The following is a 23,480-nucleotide window of genomic DNA, read 5'->3' on the forward strand; positions in this document are numbered from 1 at the left end:
CTGTTCACTCTAGAAAAATCTGGAAATAACCAAAATGCCCATGCATGGGAGAATAATCCATTTTTAATGCAATGGGATATTATACAGCAATTAAAATGCAATATGGATGTAATAGGATACTAAGAGGAAAAATCCTAAAATAGTATAGACAGCATGACTTTTTGATAAAAGACCTAAACTCAAAAATATGCTTGATCTATCTATCTATCTACCTACCTACCTACCTACCTATGGAAGGAAGGGAGGGAGGGAGGGAGGGAGGGAGGCAGAAAAAAAAGATAAAACTGTTAGAGAGGATATCTATCTACCTACCTACCTACCTACCTATGGAAGGAAGGGAGGGAGGGAGGCAGAAAAAAAAGATAAAACTGTTAGAGAGGAAAGCAAGTGAATGACCACCACGGGGATTCAGGAGGAGGATTAATTACCTCGTGTCAGGAAAAGCAGGGAAATGTGATAATAAGTAAACTGTGTGGTTAGATACAGGTTATCGTTAAGAGTTATGACTTATATTTTCACATGTGTTCATTATATTCCTATTAGTTAATAACCAATCATCTAAATAAAAGTGAGGGGGGAAACAGTCACTAGCTAGGCAACTATATGCCCAGATAAAACTTGTGTTTTTATTGCGAAAAGGAAGGAAAGGAGAATAGATTCTGGGTGGGTGGGGTGGAGGAAGGAAGAACAGACCGCACCACTCTATTACTTCAATCTCTACATTGTTCAATTAGAGAAGTTTTATTTGACCATTTTCACTTCTTCTTAATAGACTTAATAGTCTCTTATTCCTGGGCTCATATTTTCGAGCTTCCCACTTGATTTCTTTAACATCTTAAACATTTATTTTATATTCTTCATCTGGTAAGTCCCTGTTACGGCTTGTGGTCTCTGCTGGCTCTCATTCAGCATCTTGTTTGTGTCTCTGTGATTTTTGACTGTGAGCTATTCATTTTCCTTTGAGCCTTACCTGTGGTAATCCTTTGAACCTGAGTTGAAGGAGAGCTCCTCCAAAGATGATTTTGATTTGCTTCGGCCAATCACCTGGGGACGATACTAACCTAGGTCCGTTTAAACTCTCTGCTTGGGTTTTTGGACCACAGAGGTAGTGTGAATTCAAACCATGAACCCACATGGAAGTTGACTTGTGGTTATGGATTCTTGGAGATTTTAAAAATTTTCCTGCGTCCAGTGTGCCAAGACGAAGGCAAGTATGTTTCCATTCCATCTTCCACCACTTGGCCGATTTCTTTGTCCACTTTATACTTTGTACATAGCCCTTTGAAGTCCCAGCCTTCCTGGAGGATTTCCTAGTAGATATCCCACATGGGGCAGGCACCACACCTTACTTCCTAAGCCCTGAACCCTGCATAATTTTAAACACAAAAGTTCAAGGTTACCAAGGTTCATCGGCAGAAACTCTCAGCATGAGACTCACCTGTCGGCACTTGGTTAGACAACTTTCAAAAGGCCCTCACATCTTCAGGAACAAAAGTTGCTCATAGCAAGTTCTTAACACTTTTTTCTGTCCTCAACTGAAGCAACTCTTCATGCTTTGAGAGCAGATTTACTTTCTAGAAACAGAAGAAAGCAGGTTGGGGTAAAGAGCTCCTACTTCTCCTCTTTATGGGGGTGCTTCAGACATCCCTTACTTTTGTGCCAACTGGGGAAAGCTTTTTAAAGTACGTAATTTTATTTTGTAATGACCAGCGTAGTTACTCCAGTTAGCAGTACTGTTAATGGTACTTGAGCTGTCAGAAACAGACGTCCCTAGTACATGTCAATGACAGTTGACTACTTCTGTTCACACAGGACCTAAGACTGGGTTGCTAACGATTGACTGTGTGGTGCACCAGCTACAGTCCACGTTCACCTCCTTGCTTTTAGCAGAAATATGCCATGGACATGTAAATCCAATTCACTTCGCACTGTTCTAGGAAAAAATCATCTAGGTTCAACAGGATGAAATGCTATCTTCAGGTGTGAAAAAATCAGGCTTACATGTCCTTTTTAACTGAAAAGCACTATCATTGCAGGACGGCCACACTGACTATACCATTGGGCCACCAAGATGACTAAGACTGACCTCAAATAACTCACAAACGAGTAAGGAAAGAGACAACTAACGAAACACGCTTAAATGCTGCACAGAGATTTTTTTTTTTTTTTTTTAAAGTGATTAGAGCTCAGAGGACAGAATTGGGAAAGGCTTCCCAGAGGGTGGGACATTTAACCCGGGTCTTAAAGAATAAGCAGGTGCTTTCAAAAGACAAGTGAAGAAAAGACTTACAAACGGAAGGGACAAGCTTAGGCACCAAGAAGAAGGCATAACAGGGCAGAGCAGAGCAGGTTCGGTAAACAATGAAAGGTTGTGAATGGCACACAGATTCTGTACGGAAACCTTAATCACTCAAGCCGGAAAACAACTTTCTTCCAGGCTCCCGCCCCACCCCTTTCTTCCCCTCATCAGGAGCCAGTTAGCTAATTCCACCCCAAGCTGTCGCTTAAATCCTCTCCCGTCCATTCCACTACTTCACCTCCCCCAACTTTTGCCTAGAATATTCCAAGTTTCTTAATTGGTCTCAGATCTCCCCACTTCCATTCCGGCGTACACAGTCACTGAAATGATTTTTCCAAAGTACAAAACACGTCAAACCACTTGCTCGCTTAAAATCTCACCTGGTTCTCCAGCACTGACGAGACAAAGTCCTTCCTTGCTTTTGGCATCATGTACAATTCCCTATATGATTATGACCTTAAGCGACTTACCTCACTATTTAAGACTGGTACCCTGTAAGACTGAGGAAGCAATACCCTTTCGACCTCAAAGCGTTGTCTTCATATTAAATCAGTAAATGCTATGAAAAACTAGGAGTCCTACTTCACAGTTCTTCAGCAAAACGTGTACGTAGAGAGAAATTTCACATGCAGATAGAAATTTGACTCATGATACATTATGATGACTCAATTTTGACTTTACGCTATGCTATATATGGACTGACAATCTTAAACAGCAGAATCACATTTTACATTTAAGAGATATAAATACACTTTGGCATATCATCAGAAAAGGTTTGTTATTGCGGACACGGAATCATTAACCCATAGGATGATTTCAAGGTTTGAGACGACCATTCCTGGATATTCATTTACCTGAAAGATGGAAGAGACCAAACAATACATCACTTTAGTCTGTAGTAAATCCCCAGAAGATAATGGAAGCTGATGCTTCACACAGACTATAGACATTCCTTACACTACATGGTCTAACACCAACTTTCCTCGACACCTGTCTTACAGTGGACCCTCAGAAGGAAGCCACCCATTGCTGACTGGATTTTCCCTCAAACCAGTTAACAAGGTATTTAAGGGAGCCGGCAAGGTCAAGACCAACGGTTTTTAGGTTCTTTACCCCTTGCATCTCAAGTAACGAGCACAGATGCTGTGGCTGTGACTGGAGCATACGGCTCTGGCTAAGAGCTGGGGACACAAAGCACCTCTGCACGTCTAGGACGGGCAGCCAGCATCCGGGCACTTCCAAGACTTCATGCGTCCCTAATCTATCCTCCTGCAGCTAAGACGGATGGATGGAATCAAGAAGTGAAAGGGCATTTTCATACTAAAAGAGCCGCCTCAAGTCCTCTTCCTGCCTCAGTGGCTGCCGCATTACATCATCACGTTGATGGGGACCTCAAGGCTTCTACACTGAATTCTCAGATGTTGCGCTTAAGAATTAGGACCTACAGTTCTCTGCTTAGTTCTAAGTAACTACCTTCTACACAGCTTCCTTCACGGGGGCCACTAAGCCCCAGCGTGGCCCCAGAACCTCGGACTCCGCGACAGCAAAGCAGGCCTTGGTAAGGCTTGTGAGTGGAGTTATCCCCATAGTTCAATCTCCCGACGCTCAGCTCAACACGTCCTTGACGGCAGTGTTTTAAGTAATGTAATTTCTTACGCTAAGTGTTGGATGTGAATCTCGGCCCTCCTCCCTGTTATCAGAGCCAGAACTTCTCTTCTCTGAGCCTTTTCTCTCATCTCTAAAAAGGGCCGCTACCACCTGACTTCGGAAGGCTACAGTCAGGATAAGCTGAGGCGAGCAACACAGGTAGCGTCCTCGAAGCACGGGGTACGCGGTCCACCTACGACAGTCTGTCTTGCGCACGGCTGGTGCTCAGCTGGGGTCTGGGAACTCCACGGGGTCTCCGTTCCCCAGCAGGTAAGGCTCAGCCAGAGGGGCCGGGATTCCTCTGGCCACACCCTTCCGTGGACAAGGCTCGATACCTACCACACCTGCTTCTGTAAAGGCGTCTCCCGCCTCTGAGAGGTCAGCAGCAGGCCCAGGGAAAGGGGAAAAGGCGCTGGAGGAGTCTACGTTCAGCGAGTCGGGATGTCGCCAAGGAGCGACGGGGTGGGAGCACAACAGGCCAGTCCGCGGCCGGAGCTCCAGGTTCTTCTCTGTGGTAGTTCCCCGGCCTCTACGGCTTTTTGCTCATCTCCACTGTCCTCCATCCATAAACCTCCCAGGTCTGACCTCCGCAGGCCTTTGACCCACCAGTCTCCTCCCTACGCCCTCCTCTCTCGGGCGGCGGTGAATGAATGCACCTGAGCCGACACCTGATGCCTGCCCAGCAGCCACAGGACCGGGGGCAGGAAGCATGGCTGGCAGCCAGACGTCGGGCCGAGGCGGGCCGGGTTCTTACAAGCCGTCCCTCCACCATGACTCGGCACCCTCCTCCTCCAGCAGTAAGAAATGCGGGGTCGGGCCAGGGCAGCCAGCAAAGAGACACATCTGAACTGACCCCATCACCACGCCTGCTCAAACAGAAAGCAAAGCTTTTCTCCAAGAAGAATAAGCAGAGAATCAGCAACCAGAAGAAGGGGGGAGAAAAAGAAAGAAGCCGTACACACTTCCAGAAGAAGAGAATTTTCCCCAATGTGAAACGCACAGATAATTTAATGGAATTTACTTGATTTTCCCCCTCAGGGTCTGACTTCAGAAAATCAAATTACAAAGTCATCATCACATCCTAGATTTATTACAACTGACCTGCAGGCAAGAGGATAGAACCATTACATAAACACTTTGATTCCACGTATATATCTTAAATAGAGGAAGAATTCAAACAAGAATACAGGATAAAATATTCCAAAGCTCCAAGAAGCAGTTATGTTACTGAGCTCCATTTTTACAGACAAATAAGGCAATATCCCTGCACATTAGCTTTTTGATAATTTTTATACATTTTTCTATGGTACAAGAGAAAAATAACCAGAGCTCACAATGTACAGTTCTTATACTATTTTCACAGTTTGTGAACACTATACACCCTTTTGTTTTAATAAAGATACATTGTAATAAACTCCTTGCCCTTAAGTTTATAGTTTATAATAATCTATGATTAATACACTAAAATTGCCTTTTTATGTGGCCATCCACACAACAGAACGGTCAGATTAGCTCCTGGACAGTCAGAATTGCTCCTATCTCCATTGGTATATGGCAAAGTGACCCTATGCTGAGCCAGACAGAAGGCTGACAGCAGAGATGCAGATTCCTCTGGAGTCCCCGGGAACAGTGGAGGATGATGGCTTGGTGTGGTCAGGGCCTCCTGTAGAGCACTGGGAAGCCTGGGCTTCAGGTGCCATGGGGGAGAAAACAGGAAAACCAGGCAAGTGGACCAAAGCGATAAACCATGGGTGAATTCTGAGATTTACAGGGATGTAACTGTAAACAGCACCATTCTCCCTTTATTGTTGAGAAGTGTTTGTGACCGTCACCTGGGAGGAGACACAGCAACACCTACCACTATCTGGTTCCGTCGCAGCCCCATCTGCGTCTCAGACCACGGCAGCTTTCTACTCCAGTGTGCGTGAGCCACTCACGGTGCCGCCTGACCGACCGCCACACAAACGCTCGGGGCCAGGGAGGCCAGAGTGAAACCACGGAGACCCGGCCCATGGGTAAGGGAGGAAGGACGGCAGAAGATGGCAGATTTAAATGGCCTCTTAGAACTATTCTGGGGTTCTTCGGGGGCTTTTTGGTTTTTGTGTTTTTGTAGACTCCCAATTCCAAGAAATGGTGGTGACCTGCTAGAGACTCTCGCAGGTGATGATCTCACCTGAGAGCCTGCCATTTCACCACCCTCCTCTGGTCAAGTGGTATCTCTAGAAAAGATGCTCCTTCATCACCTACCACATCAGCTGGGCCCCATGCTTCTCAGCCTTTTAAACAGTAGAGCATGTGAGAGATTGGGGGCTAAAAATCCTTGGTAAGGAACATCCTTGGTAATTAGAAATGTTTCTGATACAGGAGAAAAAGGCGGAAAACTGGATTAAGCAGAAGTCACATAGTGGTAATAGACCACACAGGTGGGTGAAGAGATGCAGAAGCTGAAGACCTGGGCCAGCGATGCCGAACAACTGAGATTTGGTCTTTTGCTGCCTAGAAGAAGTCTTTATCTAATCAATCAAGGCACATGGCTACCAGCTACTTCTCCCTGTTAGTGAGTTATGATGGCTAAAGTATCAGGCTTGGGACCAAGGGCAAATATATAGCTGCTACAAGTTGTTCCAGATAAGATTCTAGGATTAAAAACATCTGTAAACTCTGCCCTCCATACTTTTTCCTTCTTCCAGTCCAGGTGGTCTGTGGCAGGTGGAACATCCAGCTGGCAGCACACCGAATTCTGAGAATGAAAATTCTTAGGATCAGCACCTTCTCTGACAAGTGGCAGACTCCTGAGCCTCCCCAGTGAGGAGCAGAGGACTGGGGAGGGAGAAAAGAACACGTTCTGTCCTGTCTCAATCTTTTCATGTTCACCTCTCTGAACGCAACGTGGTTTTTGGTAAAGATAAACTCCCTCTGATTTAACATGATATCTCAAACAGGGAAGGAATGTGGCTAAGTACATCCATCCCCAGACATCGGCGGTGGCTGTAAAGCAACAGAACGTCACGTCAGTCAATCTATTGCACTTGGTGAAGAAAGTAACTCCCTCCTCCATCTCCCAGCTCCAGAAGGCGATGTGTCTCGCTGGCTGTGCCCGTTCTTCTCACTCCAGCCCGAGTCTGTGTTCAGACACAGCGCATCCATCACCGCAGCCTTCCAGTATTTGAAATTCTGACAAAACACCATTCCAGTAGCTGCGTCTCCAGGTTTCGAGTCTAGAAATGAATTTAAGATGTGATCTAATCACGGTCAACAAATTGATCATATACTAACTTCCACATTTCATGAATACGTCCATCACGAAAGAGCAGGATGAGGTCTCTCTGACCGGCACTGACACCGCGTGATCGCTCAGGTATTACAGGGATGCACGTTCTAGGTGACGAGAGTATACAGACATGATGGAAACGAACACCGATCTTATTGCACATGGTGTCTGGGCGAGCAATAAAAACACTGTGGTACGGGATGAAGATTCTTTACGTCTTGCTTCCTCTCAGCCCTTGTGCCTAGAGTCTGACGTAGCAGCGATGTCAGTCGACGTACATGGGAGAGCTGGGAGTAGCTGGCATTTGATCCAGGATTTTACAAACATAGCATGCGACCTCGACAGCGCGCTCTTCATACATCAAAATAAAGGGATGTTTCTGCAAGAATATTGAAAAACAGAAAAAGAAAAGAAAAATGATCAATATTCGCATCAGAGCTCACACGGAACTTTTCCCAGTTTCGACACAGCACAGAACTGCAGGCTCCGGCCAGGTGAGCTGTGAATGGCTGCAGCAAGGCAAGCACGGTCTGCACTCCACGCAGACGTGTTAAGGCGTGTGAGCCGCTGAGATACGATACACGGTGTCAGGCTCTGGAGGAGCCACCCTGGCCGTGAGGTCTGGAAACTTATCTGTGTACCAGGACGGTACCTTCCTCAGCACAAAACATAGCTGGAGCCGCCGCCGCCATCTGAGAGCCAAGAAGAACCGCGTGAATCCCGGTCGCTAGTCCTCGTGGGACACAGGCATAAACTCCAACCTCCCGTATCTCCCCACGTGTAGCAGAAGGACCTGACAAAAAGGTTTCAGTTTCGACCCTTCTGACCCCCACTCCCAAAGAGGCACAATGGAAACTTCTCCCATGAGCTCGTGCGCCGTGCTCTCCAAAGCCTACGGCTCTGTATCTGCCTTGCAAACTCACTTTTTCGTCCTCCACCCCCAGCGATATTTTTCTTTCATAGCTTTGCTAAGTACACTGACCAAATACGTTTAGTCAGTGCTGGGGTTGACTGGAGTTCTACCTAACATCCTTGGAGAACCAGAAGCTAGTGTGACAAGTGGGTCTTTTCCTAAAATATTCCCACATTATTAGGTCACAGGACTTCCTTCACTGCCAAGACCAGGCCAGATCCGGTAGACTGCTTAAAAAGTCCGAGTTCCATGGAAGGGTGAGAACTTCCAAAGAAATGAGAATTGGCCACACGCCGTCAGTCTGTGTGAGAGCTTTTAATCAAGGCAGGACAAGCAGAGTAAATCCCTATGGCCGTGTCACACACACAGGCCACGCGGTGGAAACGGCTCCTCAAAGTGAACGCTCAAGCTCCTTCGGGTAGTTTTCATAACATGTAAAGGCCAACATTTTCCATGAGAATCTAGCTAGTAAATTAGTAGGAAAATCAGACCTACAAATTTTCTCTTTCCAAATCTCTTTGCTTTAAAACATTCTTTAACAACACTCATTAAGGTCAAGCAGTCTATGACAGAGAGGCCGGCTGCTTGCTTAGTGAACCAGCATGCTGGAGGATTCAGGACTGAGGAGATATCTCCAGTTCCCAAAGTCTCAGACTCACCAGAAGTTCTTTATACTTTGGCCTTTTGGATTCATCCTTGGTAAGGCTAAAATAACACAAAAATTAACATCATTAAAATGGACACACAAGTTACCCAAGTACTTTTATTTTCACGAACAAAGTATTACAATCAAATAAGTAGGTTTTTTTTCCTTCAGATACAAAGTCACCAAGCAGACAACCTGCCAAACATAAAAAACACACAAAAAAATCAGGCAATCTACAGTCTAAGGATTTACCCTTAACATATTCAATGTAGGAGCATTAGTGAAAAATTAGAAACAAGTTAACTGGTGAAAATTGGATAAATCATGGCATAGCTACATGTTAGAATACTATGTAGTTAAATGTATGAATGCATGTATAAGTATAAAATTGTAAGTGTATACGTCTGTGTACCTATGTGTTTCTAAATATATACACATATATACGGACACTACCCTAAGAGAAACTTGTAATCCAGCTAGTCTGGGAGATAAACTACGTATGAATTTTATAAACTTATCCTGAGAACTAAAACATTTTTGCACTCTGTATCTTAATTATGTGTTCTTTGTTCCAAAAGTTTACAGTAGTACTAAGGACTATATTGATATATTAAAAACCTCTGCCCTCCTGACATTTTCCCCTTGAATTCTACCTTGTCTAATTAATGTTGCCAGAAGTGCTTTCATTTTGTTTGTATTTTCCTGATCTATCTTGGACCGTACCTTAATCACCACTCTCCTCCAACCTCAATTACATTCGTTTTTTTAGTATCAGACGTGAATCTGGGCAATACAGGTCCCCTATATCTAAACTCAGTGCTGTTCTTCACAACTGCACCTTCTGTAGTGGATGCCTCACTGTGCTACACAGAGGCCCTCTTTAGGAATGAAGGACTTACTCCTCCACTGCCGGGAGGGCTGCCAGCAGGCAGCCCTCGGTTGTGGCCTCTAAGGGATGGCATCAGCTGAAGAGAGCCACCATGGCCTTCTGGCGCCAGCCTGTATCTAATGACTGATCCACAAAGGGCCATAAAAATCCAAGACCCTCCTCCCGTACGAGTCAACCTTGGAGGGCCAGCCCAGCTTCACAGCTTCCTACAGGGCTGGTGGAGGCTTTTGCTGAGGCTGCACTGCAGCCCAACTCCCCTTTCTGCCTAGCCCTGCTTTCCCTCCCTTTGCTGTTTGTTGATCCAAAGATCACTACCTACCACTTAACCAACTTCCTGTTCACTTATTACTGTCCCCAAAGCCTACTTTCCAGGGAACCAACCTGCAACACCCTTTTGCTGGGCTTACTTTTCTTCTTGGTCAAATATATCTTTTCAAAACAATCTCTGAATGGTAAACTCTTAGGCTTTCCCTTCCTGAAAAAAAAAAAAAAAATCTATATTTCCTCCTTATTTTGAATGATAATTGAGTGCCCATGTATAAAACTTTAGGATGAGGTTGACAATTATTTTTCCTCAGCACTCTGGAGCTATGACTCCACTGTTTTCTGGCAACTAGTGTTGTTGATGACGAGTCTGCTGTCAGTCTGATTCATTCATTCTTGCAGGTTCTCTGAGTTCTCTTCCTGCCAACTCTTACTTCATCGTTCTGCAATTTTGCTTCAGCGAACCTGCGTATAAATTTACCTTTATCTTTCCTATGTGATACAGAGACTTTAACTGAAATCTGAGCACCCATCCTAGATCAATTCTCAAATCTTTTCTACTATTATCTCCTTAAATATTGTTTCTCCACTTTCAGAGTTGTTTTTCATTTCCATTATATACATCTTAGAATTACTCATTCTCTTCTCACTGATTTTTAACTATTTTCTCTCATACATATTAGTCTACACCATGCTGGGAAACCCTGCAAGTCCATCTTCCAGTTCCCCAACTCTGTCTTCAAGTGTTTCCAGTCCAGAGTACATCACATCTCTTGTATCTTTGTATCAATAGCTATGTTTTTTCATTTCCAAGCCTTCTAATTAATTAGTTTTCATATCAAACTGTTTCATTTCTGTTTACTTCTTCCTCAGTTTTAATGAAACTTACACCTTTACTTCCTTGGGCATCTTAAATATACTTATTTTAAGTGTATTTTAGACTATTCCATAATCTCATCTCAATTAAAAGCAGCTTTATGTTCTAGTCTGTCGCTTTTCTTTCTTTTTTTAAATTAATTTTTATTGGCGTACAGATGCTTTATAATGTTGTGTTAGTTTCTACTGTACAGCAAAATGAATCAGCAATATGTATATACTTATCCCCTCTTTTTTGGATTTCCTTCCCATTTAGTCACCACAGAGCACTGGGTAGAGTTCCTTGAGCTATATGGTAGGTTTTCACTTGTTGCTTTTCTTAGCATTAGACTTCATGCTTCTTGATCATTTTTTCATTATTACCCTCCCTTCCCATGAAAGTTAAATACTGCATATCTGCTACAAACCATTATACTATGCAAGATTTTCTGGCTCTCCAGAACAAATTTTTGTCCCTTGGGGGGTGACAGCACTCCATTAAGAACGCACGTTCTAAACAGTTTTCAACAAGAAGTAATGATTGGATAGACATGCATCATTAAAAAATACAGCTGTGACAAAAAGAAGGAAAATGGCTTGGAACAAGGTGATACTGGATTATGAGGAAACCAAATAGGAATCCGAATGATCCAGGTTAGATAATAGAAAATGCTCAGGGATAGTAGAAGGGAGAATGGACAAATGTGGAGAGCTGATACAAGCATATCACAAAAACAGATAATACTTCAACTGTAGACCTTAATGATCTGGAATGAGATGGAACTATGTACCTACTCAGGGAAAACAACGTGAGATTCAAGTCTATAACCATTATTTATGGGAGAGAACTTGCACCACAGGACACAGAAATAAAAAGTAAATATAAATAAATAAATATATATATATATATATATATATATAAAACAAAACCAATAGAGAGATCAGGAATTAAGAAGAAAGCAATCCTGGTGGAGTGTTCCCAGGTGATTATTTTAGATATTATGCTCTATGACTCACACAGATTCTTTTAACCAAAGATTTCATTAAAGTGGAATATATAAAATGATCACAGTTTGCAATTATATACTGTACATATGTGTGCAAATTGGTAAAAGTAGATTGCTTTTTAAAAGGAAAAAGCAGCCAATTAGAGTCATCCTTATGGCCCTCTTCTATCTAAAAATGTTGAGGTATTCTTCTCCCCTCTGAAAACCAACACAACAGTAGAATTTGGTTAGAGAAGATGAAAGGGACTTGAAAACTGGAGTCAAACAAATGCTTTCTACATATTCAAAAAGAGGGCAATGCTAGACCGTGAAACATTAAGTCTTAGTCTTATAGGACCTAAAAGAGTAGAGAGAAACAGCATTCCTGGAAAGAAAAAATTAAGAAAAAGAAAAGCATTTTCAAGAATGAAAAGAAGAATATACAAAATGCTCTGGCTTTTTGCTCATAAATATATCTTACTTTTAAATCATGTTGGATAAACAGAATAATTATCAAAAATATTCAAATGATAACAAAACAGGTTTTATTTAAAATTTAGATAACAAGGAACGACTTTCCTGTTGCCATATCAGTGTATATTTATTCTCACATGCTACAAACACATACACACCTGTAAAAAGGGGAGTGAACAATATCAGGCGTGAGGTTCCTAGAATAAGGAACCTTATCGGAATAAGGTTCCTGGGAATAAGGTCTCTGTGAGCCAGCATATGGTTCTACCAACTGAGCTTTGGGCCTGACACTACTACATACACCCAGCTGGGTTACGTGTCAGGTCAGAGCAGAGAGCCACCCCTGAAAGTCTGATCTGGCAGGATCTTAACTTAGTAAAATCTTCCAAGTGATTCTGGTACAATTTCATTGTTAGAACCACATCAGAATAAGATGATCAATCTCACCTAGGCTGTATTTCTTGTACAAGGTACTAGAAATCTGGAGGCAGCAGCTTCTCCACCACCCACATCTGTTTTTCATCAGTACCTGAGTAGCAGAATAAGAGAGTGATGCCTCTCCAGGCTAGCTGGAGCCTTCCATGAAGCCACAGTGATCCAGAGTCCCAGCTGAGAAGACAGAGCGATATGAAGAAGGCTCCCCTTCCCCAGTATAAAGTACCAATGTTGCTAAGATTAAGTAATCACCTCACTGTCCTCTCACCGTATATCTTTGAGCATTCATAAATCAAATACTCACCACAAGTTGACAAAGTTGATGAAACTTGGGGAAAATTCCCTTTCCTCAGAATTACTCAACTGTGGTGGGTCTCCTTTCACAACTTGTGTTAGTTGATCAAACACACTATTCCACTTTGGATAAGGAAATCGGCCTGTGGCCAACTCGTACTAAAGAGAACACAGAGGAAAAAGCAAAATACACTGGGCATTACTTATTAATCCAGTACTTACTACTCCACACTGGAAAGGCCACATTGTAAATCTAAACTCCAAGCAAAACTCCTGAAAAAGGCCTTGACTCAAATCAAGATCAGGTTGAGGTGCAATCTTCAAAATTATTATGGGTAAGTGGAGGGATATTTAGAAATCAAGACAGTATGTCCGTATCTGCCACAGGTCAAACATATCTGTGAACTGTATTCTCATCTCTCTCCCACTCCGTTCTGAGGACAATGGAAACCTAGAAATTGTGCTTTTTCCGCGAACTAGGTTTAAATCTGCAGCACGGCCCCATTTTACGTGCACTGACAGGCGACCCCAAACTTATCAGAGATGGCACATGACAGAGCACTATCTGAGAAGACGGTTTTGGAGCTTCTTCCACTGAGATTTGACTTTGTCAGTTTAGTCAAATGTTAAAGTACCAGTTTGCACAATGAAAGGAAGGTGAGCAAGCAATCCTAAAGCCGTCCTCCGACCGGAAGGTGGTACGGGAGGGCCTTCTTCCCCAGAAGAGGCCTCCTCCAGCTCAGCACCGTCTCCACTTGCACATGCGCCTGTGGGAAAGCAGGCAGGTGGGCACGCACACACACGCGCGAATCCACTCCTTTGGCTGAGGTTTCTTTTTGATAAAAATACAAACGCTTGGGAAGAAGTAAACCTCCTTGATTATTCACAACAATGGGAATTGCTTCATTAGATTCATTCTTGAGAACAGGTTTTAATAAGAGAAGGAAACAGTAGGATACAACATCATACAGTGAAAGACTTAGGATCTTAGAAGTTAATTTCACACATCTCATAATTTTTAAGAAGTTATATGAAAATAATGTCTCTATGAAAAATTAAAAAACAATTATAAGTACTGAACGCCTTGCTTTTAAATAAAGTTCAGCCAGAGGTACTAAAGGAAATTGCTAAAAAAATTCCTATGTTAAAACCTTTCACAGAACAAAATTTTGTTTTTACAATAAAGTAAGAACTTGCTTTTTAAGCATAACTGGCTTGGACGTAGATAGGTATTTCTGAATCGTGACTATCCCTTATATGCAAACGGTTGGCTCAGTTGGTAGCTATAAGTCTTGCTCCAGTCACCAGACCTAAAAGACTCCCAAGTTCTGTGTTCTCTCCTGACTTACTGGGAAGGAATCTCCTTTGGTTAGTGGCTTCACGCTGAGGAAAGACTCCACGAGGTGTCTCCCATGTCTGCTCACAAGGGAAACCAGATGGAGTCTTGTGCAGAGCCGAGCTGTCAGCCTTCACGTCTCTAGACGGAGAATTCATTAGGTGGGGCGCAGTGACTCACCGAGGACAGCTCACAAGGGCGTGTGATCCTCAGGAAGAGGATCTTAGTACCAGATAAAGCCAATAAACAAATGGAGATGATTTAATAAGCTACAGGAAAAGTTCACTGCTCTGAACCTGGTGTCTCGCGGCTCTGGGGTCTTACTGAAGATGCCTACCAAACAGGACACAGCCCCACCTACACTGATGGAAAATTCACATCCAATGTGGAAGAAGCTGCTCTGTCTGAGATCAGAAAAATGCCATTCAGCCCTGGTAAAACAGCAAGCACAAGAAAATAAATCTAAAACTTCAGAACAAATTTTGGTAATAAGGAAATCAGCAAATAAATCTATTTTTAAAATAGAACCGGGCTTCCCTGGTGGCGCAGTGGTTGAGAGTCCGCCTGCCGATGCAGGGGACACGGGTTCGTGCCCCGGTCCGGGAAGATCCCACATGCCGCGGAGCGGCTGGGCCCGTGAGCCATGGCCGCTGAGCCTGTGCGTCCGGAGCCTGTGCTCCGCAACGGGAGAGGCCACAACAGTGAGAGGCCCGTGTACCGCAAAAAAAAAAAAATAAATAAATAAAAATAAAAATAAAAATAAAATAAAATAAAACCAAAATTTCAATACAGTCCACAGGTGAGACAGTTTATTTCATCGTGCTTGTTAGTTACAAACTAAGTAGTCTTCTTACTATTCTTGCTCAGTGTTGTTCTAAGGCAGAACTTTCATTGAGAATTGTCACCTCGGTGGTTCTTGTCCTTCAACAATGGAATTACTCTCAGCATGTGTGACTTTTCTATTCGGTGAATAGAAGATTCCAAGTAGTACATAACTACCTTCATACGTATAAGTATGTGCACCTAATACCCACACTGTCCACAGTGTTACTGGACATACGACTCCTGCTTGAGATGGTACGCAGCTGCACTGCTGCACTGACCACAGGTGAGCTGGCCTCCCTGTTCCTGCTCTGAGCGCAGTTCTGACTCCTAGTATCCGTGGCCAAGAGATCCAGAGCCACTACATTAAGGAGCCCTAGGCGCTTCACAAAACCACACGGGAAATAATCAACTCTAGCTTGATTTTTAAGACAAAAACTTGTTTTTCTACACTTGGGGGGCAGGGAGAAATAGGTATATAAAATCAAAGACTAGAAGAGACTGGATATGTTCTTATGAGTGGTGAAAGACTGGTTATGGTTAAATTTTCTTTTATCTCTAAATGTCTTATAACACGACAACGACAAGGTTGAGCGAACACGAACATACCAATGTGATCCCCAAACTCCAGACATCAGAGCGGACGTCATATCCTTGTCGTGACGCACTTGGGTCTATTCTTTCAGGCTAAAACACAAAGAGAAATCACAGTCATTCATTACACACACACACACTCCAGGAGCAAGTAATGGAAGCACGAGCTGGGTAGGCAGCCAGAATGCCAGCACACTCCTAGAGGAATCCATGTCTAGGGACAGACTGGGAGTAATAGGAAGCCAATATTATACTGAAAACGAACAGCAAGGAAAGACCCAACTCAACGGCTTCCTCCATAAAGGGAATACAAGCCTAATTTTTCCCCCTAAGGACGCACAAGAGTTTACAAAACTGAAGCTGAGAACAGACAGAGGGAGAAAAGGGGAGGAAAAAGGAAAAACATAAAGAATTATAGGGCCAGATTAGTAGCAAGTAATGGTAAAAAGAAGAAACAAAAGACTAAGTTTTCAGATCTTATCACTTTTTGCTTCAGTGAATAAGGACATACTACAGTATATTTGAGACACAAAAGCAAGTATGAGCTAAATTTATTATAATTGCTCCACTCACTCTTTATCATAAAGCTAGATATCTATACCTTTAAAGATATAGATTTACGGGACTTCCCTGGTGGTGCGGTAGTTAAGAATCCATCTGCCAATGCAAGGCAAATGGGTTCGAGCCCTGGTCTGGGAAGATCCCACGTGCCACAGAGCAACTAAGCCCGTGTGCCACTACTAGTGAGCCTGCGCTCTAGAGCCTACGAGCCACAACTACTGAGCCCACGTGCCACAACTACTGAAGCCCACGCGTCTAGAGCCTGTGCTCTGCAACAAGAGAAGCCACCGCAGTGAGAAGCCCACGCACTGCAACAAGGAGTAGCCCCCGCTCGCCGCAACTAGAGAACACCTGTGCGCGCAGCAACGAAGACCCAACGCAGCCAAAAATAAATAAATAAAATTTTTTAAAAGATATAGATTTACATCTATATCTTTAGAGATATTTGTCAATTAGGCTAATTGTTAACCAAATTAAGGCATTGCCAGTATCATAATATATTATCCTATCATAAAAACAGCAAAAATCATTTTTAATAATTTCTATGAAGGGAGCATTTTTACATTTCCTTGAAATAAGGGACCATTATTTACATAGTGTGTCAGGGATGGAAAAGAAAAGAGAGAGGGGGTATCAGTAGCACAGAGCTGACAATGGATCCTTAGCTAAGACTGACAGTAACTGCTGTTGAAAGAAACGTCCAGAGAAGCATAATGGTCACTGTGTTATGTTCTCTGCCTGTCAGCAACAATTAGTTTGGAGACCTATGCATTTTGTTTTGAATATGAGTACTGTGTTGCATAAATATTCATTGGAAGCTCTTCACTTTTACTTTTAGATATATTTATTTACCTGATAAGATACACATCACATAAAAATCCCAGATAGTCAACCAAGAGAGAAAATACTCCATCCGACAACAGCAGAATACACATTCTTCTCCAGCTCACATGGAACATTCACTAATATAAACCATGATCTGGGCCATAAAACACACTTTATGTTTAAAAACTGAAATCATGCAAGGCATGTTCTTAGACCACAAAGTAATTATATTAGAAATCAATAACAGAAAGATGTCTAAAACATCCCCAAATATTTGGAGATTAAACAACACACCTCTAAATAACACATGGATCACAAATGTATGGATACCAAGGGGGAAAGGGGTGGGGTGGGAGGAATTGGGAGACTGGGATGGACACATACACATTATTGATACTACGTATAAAACAGACAACTGAGGGGAACATACTGTAGAGCACAGGGAACCCTACCTAATGCACGGTGGTAACCTAAATGGGAGGGAAGTCCAAAAGGGAGGGGAGATCTGTATGTGTATAGCGGATTCATTTTGTTGTGCAGTGCAGGCTAACACAACATTGTAAAGCAACCATACTCCAAGAAAAAATTAAAATCAGAACATACTTCTAAATAACACATGGATCACAGAAGAAGTCTCAAGAAAAAATTTAAAAATATTCTGAACTAAATATTAATAAAATGAAGTTACAAAATGAAGTAATCAATGAATTTATTGAAATAATTTCAGTAAATTATTTCACAGTACTCATGTTCAATTTCAATGAAAGTGAAATCACCGAACTGAAATTACCCGAAGTTTGTGGGATGCAGTGGAAGTACTACTCAGAGGGAGACTTATGGCAGTACTTGCATATATTAGAAGAGAAGACAGATTGCAAATCAACAGCCTAACTTGACAGCTTTAAGCAAACAGAAAAAGAAGAACAAACTAGACTCAAAGCAAGGAGAAGGAAGGGAGTAATAAAACGTAAAGCAGAAGTAAGTGAAACAGCGAACAAAAATCAATGCAAAATGTCAAAAGTAGAAGTTGATTCTTTGGAAAGTTTAGCAAAATTGGCAAACTTCTAGCTACACTGACCAAGAGAAAGAGAAGGAAGACTCAAATTATTAAAGTCAGAATGAAAGAGGGGATATTACTATTGATCTTACAGAAACAGATGAAATAGACGTTCTTTGAAAATGAAAACCTACAAAAATAATGTAGAAATCTGAATAACTGCAAAACTTTTTTAATTTTTAAATGAGTTGGTTATTAAAGACCTTTCCACAAAGTCCAGACCCAGGTAAGTTTACTGGTGAACTCTTTCAAACGTGCAAGGGAGAAATAACACCAGCCTTACTCAAATTATTCTCAAAACACAGAAAAGGAGGGTTATATATTCCTCTCAACCCATTTTATGAAGCCAGCATAGCCATTTATGAAAACCTGACCAAAACATTACAAGACAATTAATATCCCTCATAAATACAGACACAAAAGTTGTTAAAATATGAGCAAATCTAACCTAGCAACATATGAAGTGGTAATATATCATAATCAAGTGGGGTTTATCACAGGAATATAATATGGGCTTAATACTTGAAAATCAATGTAATGTATCATATTTACAGAATGATTTTAAAAATCATACGATCATCTCAACAGATGTAGGATTAGAATCTGATAAAATTCAACAACTGTTAGCATACTGAGAAGGAAACCTCTTATTTCATAAAATGTATGTAAAATAACCTACAGCTAACATCATATTTAGTGGTAAAATACAGAACACACCCTTCCTAATTAATACTGGGAACAAGGCTCTGCTTCTATTCAGCATTATGTTGGAGGTCCCAGCCAGTACAAAAAGGTAAGGGGGGAAAAACATGGCCTTTACTCACAAACATCTGGATTTCTACAATTGTTTAGTTAGAGAATCCCTACTAAAATTAATGGTGAAACCAGCAAGATCATAGGACACAATGTCAAAATAAGCAAACCAGCTCTATTTCTCTATAATAATAGCAAAATATTGAGAAAAAGTTAAAAATCCCATTTACAATATTAGCATCAAAAAACATGAATTCCTCAGGAATAAATTCAAAAGGTGCTCAAGAGATCCACACTGAAAACTATAAAACATCACTGAGAGACAGCAAGAAGATCTAAATGAATGGAGAAACATAACAGGTACTAAAAGACTCAGCAACGTCAAGATACTCACAGTGGAATGGACAAATAAATTGTGGTCTACTGATACAATGCACAACTTCTCCGCAATAAAAAGACTGAACGACTAATACACATAACAGGTACTAAAAAACTCAGCAATGACAAGATACTCACAGCGGAATGGATAAATAGTGGTCTATTGATACAATAACAACTTCTTGCAATAAAAAGACTGAACGACAAATACACACGGATAGCATCGATACATCTTCAAAAGAAAGCACACACAAACAAGCACAGACTGTAGGATGGCATTTCTAAAGAACTTGAGGAAAAGCAAACCTAACTGACAGTGACAGAAAATAGGACCAATGATCCTATAAAATGAGACATATTTTATATCTTGACTGATGTGGTGATTACATGACTAGCTACATTTGTCAAAATTCAAACTGTATGCTTAAATGGGCACCTATTATTTGTGGTTACAGCGCTAATGTCATTCTAAAACTGCTGTATGTTTATGTCACAAACAGCTGTAATGTCTAGCATGTGTGTGTTAGAAAAACTTATCCAACACCGGGAAATAAATCCAAAAAAGGATTCCATTTCCTTTCAGTGTCACAGTGGAGCACCAACAAGCCTGCCCAAGGACTGTGTAAGTGTACCTGTTTCATTAGGGCCCAGACACTTAAGTTACACAATAACCTGCAGATTTTTGTCAGGCAGGGATGCAAATGATTTCTGTCCAACAACCCGAAAAGTTATTATTTTATTGACCTGGAGATAATTAGCAAATTTATATTTTGATTAGCCATCTTGTTGCAATATTCCTTCTTTAGTGACTATAAATACAGAATTATGCAAATGTTCTTTGAGCCAGTTTCACTAACCTGTCTGTCGTTTTCTCATTAATGAGTTAAATATATTTTTGACACACGTTCGTTCTTTATTTGTACATGTAATATTTTTAATATTTTGAAAAGTCTTCTTTGAGCGGAGTAGAGATTTAAGATCCATGAACTAATTAAAGACCCTGTATCCTAAATCTAAGTCAGAAGTACGGATCTGAAAAACAAAAAGCTTTTTAAAATTAACTACAAGAGGAAAATATCAACTTAGAGAATAGGGTCTATAATGTTAACAAAAACAGCAAAAAAGTAGTAGATAAAACAATTTTATATCCAAAACATATAATTTTTTTTTTTTTTTTTTTAAGTACACGGGGCGTTCACTGTTGTGGCCTCTCCCGTTGTGGAGCACAGGCTCCGGACGCGCAGGCTCAGCGGCCATGGCTCACGGGCCCAGCCGTTCCACGGCATGTGGGATCTTCCCGGACCGGGGCACGAACCCGCGTCCCCTGCATCGGCAGGCAGACTCTCAACCACTGCGCCACCAGAGAAGCCCTAAAACATATAATTTATAATAAATACAAAACTCAAGTTATTTTGTATTAAAGTATATAAAACAAAAACCAAGGAATAAGGACAAACTGACAATCACAATGCTTTCAAATTTTGAATTCCTCAATTTTTTTAGATTAAAGTGGCAAAAAAGTGCTGAACAGGGACCTCCCTGGTGGTGCAGTGGTTGAGAATCCACCTGCCTATGCAGGGGACATGGGTTCGAGCCCTGGTCCAGGAAGATCCTACATGCCGCAGAGCAGCTAAGCCGGTGCGTCACAACTACTGAGCCCACGCTCTAGAGCCCACGAGCCACAACTACTGAGCCCATGTGCTGCAACTACTGAAGCCCACACGCCTGGAACCCGTGCTCTGCAACAAGAGAAGCCACAGCAATGAGAGGCCCATGCACCACAATGAAGAGCAGCCCCCGCTCACCGCAGCTAGAGAAAGCCCGCGTGCAGCAACTAAGACCCAACACAGCCCCCACCAAAAAAATTAAAAAATAAATAAACAGTTAAAAAAAAAGTGCTGAATAAATATAATTATAATACAGAACAGACCTTTTCCAATATTTCATTTTTAATTGACCGTTTATCATGCTAAAAGAAGAATTTTAATGTCCCAAAAGGCAGAAACGTACTGACTAAAATGCTTCGAAAGCAAGTAATAAGTAAAAGATTAACATGAATCACTTTGTAGAGGTTAGCTATTTGTATAACAAAGCCACTGCAAAACTTAACAGCTGACACCAACAGACATTTATTATTTCAGGTTTCTGTGAGTCAGGCTTCAGGGAGCATTTTTGTTGGTGGTTATGACTCAGGGTCTCTCATGAGACTTCAACTGAGATGTCAGCCAGGGCTGTCGGCCTCACTGGGGCAGGAGGTCTGGTCACCAAGCTCACTCACACAGTACTGCAGGAAGCCTCTGTTCCTCACCACATGAGTCTCTCTGTAAAGCTGCCTGAGTGTCTTCACTACATGGCAGCTGGCCTCCCCCAGAGTGAGCAATCCAAGAAAGAAAACAAGAAAGAAGCCACATGCCTCTTTACGACCTACTCTCAGAGGGATGCACTGTCATTTCTGCCACATGCTATTCATGAGAAGTGAGTGACTAAGTTCAGTCCACACTCGAGGCTGTACTTAGCCACTGCCTTTTGAAGGGAGGGGTATTAACGAGATTGGACAGATTTTAAAACTACCACATACTTGGTACTTAAAACACTGCAGTAAACAGCTCTTACACCCAACATTTAAAACAACTAAGAAAAGGAAAGGAGGTATATGTATACACATGCACACGCACACCCACCCACGCATATGTGTGATGCTAAGGGAAACAGTAAAATTTCACAGTTTTCAAAGAATTATGGGGACTTCCCTGGCAGTCCAGTGGTTAAGACTTCACGTTCCAATGCAGGGCGGGTGCGGGTTCGATCCCTGGTCGGGGAGCTAAGATCCCACACGCCTCACGGCCAAACACCCAGACCATAAAACAGAAGCGATATTGTAACAAATTAAATAAAGACTTTAAAATTGGTCCACATTAAAAAAAAAAATCTTAGGAACAAAAAAAAAAAAGAATTATGTATCTTTCCCCAAAGACTCCTGGCCAAGATGGATTTCAACCTCAAAGAACAGAAAACTCTATTATCACAACTGTTCTGAGCTCTGGGGAAAATTTTCTGAGCTCAGGGAGGCCGAAGTTATGTTTTTGATCACTAGGTGATCAGTACTTTTTTACTGTATGCATAAAATAAAGATGAAAATTTTCCCAATTTGATTTTTAAAACTTGCATAACCCATCTAAAACCTTTACAATGTACACTATAAACCAATCTCAAACATTTTTATGTAGCAATCATAAATATTAGCATAGCACATGTAAAAATATATTAAACATATAAACTATGAACCATGTAGGGATTATTTCTGGAATGCCAGAACGGTTCAACCACAGGAAATATATGTTACTATGATGTGTCATATCAACAGCTGCACAGAAACATTTTATCATACACTGAACGATGCCAAAAAGGCATTTAATAAAATTTAATAGCCACTTCTGATTCATTCTTATTCTCTCTCTCTCACACACACATTCTCACACACAGATATATACACATACACTTAGTAAACCAGAAAAAGACATTTGCTTTCAAGTCAAGCAACATAAGAATCCTACCATCAATACTGTCATTCAACATTGATACAGTTCTAGGCAAAGCAACAAAAATAAACATGAGAAAAGTAACAAAATATATATAATATGATTATAGGTAGGTAGGTAGGCAGGTAGGTAGGTAGGTAGATAGATATGAGAAAGATCAATAAATATGATGAATGCCAAGGCAAAAATTACCTGCAGAATGGTACCTTGAGTGCCAGCTGAAACCTATTCAAAAAAGAGGTAGGGACTTCCCTGGTGGCACAGTGGTTAAGAATCCGCCTGCCAACGCAGTGGACATGGGTTCAAGCCCTGGTTCTGGGAAGATCCCACATGCCGAGGAGCAACTAAGCTCGTGCGCCACAACTCCTGAAGTCTGCGCACCTAGAGTCCGTGCTCCACAACAAGAGAAGCCACTGTAATGATAAGCCTGTGCACCGCAACGAAGAGTGGCCCCTGCTCGCCGCAACTAGAGAAGCCCATGGGCAGCAACAAAGACCCAACACAGCCAAAAATAAATAAATAAATTTTAAAAAAAAAGAGGTAGATCGGTATTTTGGCTGGTTACAAAATAAACCTATCAGTTATAAGTAGCTTTCCTATGCATCAGCAGGTATTATGACGCTCCGGGTTGGGAAATAACTA

At 41.8% G+C, this 23,480-nt stretch overlaps 1 protein-coding gene across 3 annotated transcripts in view; it reads right to left on the bottom strand.

Annotated features, from left to right (window-relative positions):
- Positions 1-4,929: 4,929 nt before the first annotated feature.
- Positions 4,930-23,480, bottom strand: part of MAP2K4 (mitogen-activated protein kinase kinase 4) — a 102,842-nt gene continuing 84,291 nt past the window's right edge. For 2 of the 3 annotated variants that reach the window (XM_024127633.1, XM_024127634.3), the window contains 4 exons: positions 15,741-15,818; positions 12,984-13,132; positions 8,790-8,835; positions 4,930-7,596 (listed from right to left, as the gene is read on the bottom strand). In XM_024127633.1, coding sequence (XP_023983401.1) covers positions 7,483-7,596; positions 8,790-8,835; positions 12,984-13,132; positions 15,741-15,818 — 387 coding nt within the window. In that variant the 3' untranslated portion in view covers positions 4,930-7,482. Of the gene's footprint in view, positions 7,597-8,789; positions 8,836-12,691; positions 12,854-12,983; positions 13,133-15,740; positions 15,819-23,480 lie in introns of all 3 variants that reach the window. The other variant, XR_003682788.2, reaches the window with a different exon arrangement.

This window comes from Physeter macrocephalus, chromosome 14 (genome assembly GCF_002837175.3).
Source record: "Physeter macrocephalus isolate SW-GA chromosome 14, ASM283717v5, whole genome shotgun sequence".
Taxonomy (NCBI): domain Eukaryota; kingdom Metazoa; phylum Chordata; class Mammalia; order Artiodactyla; family Physeteridae; genus Physeter; species Physeter macrocephalus.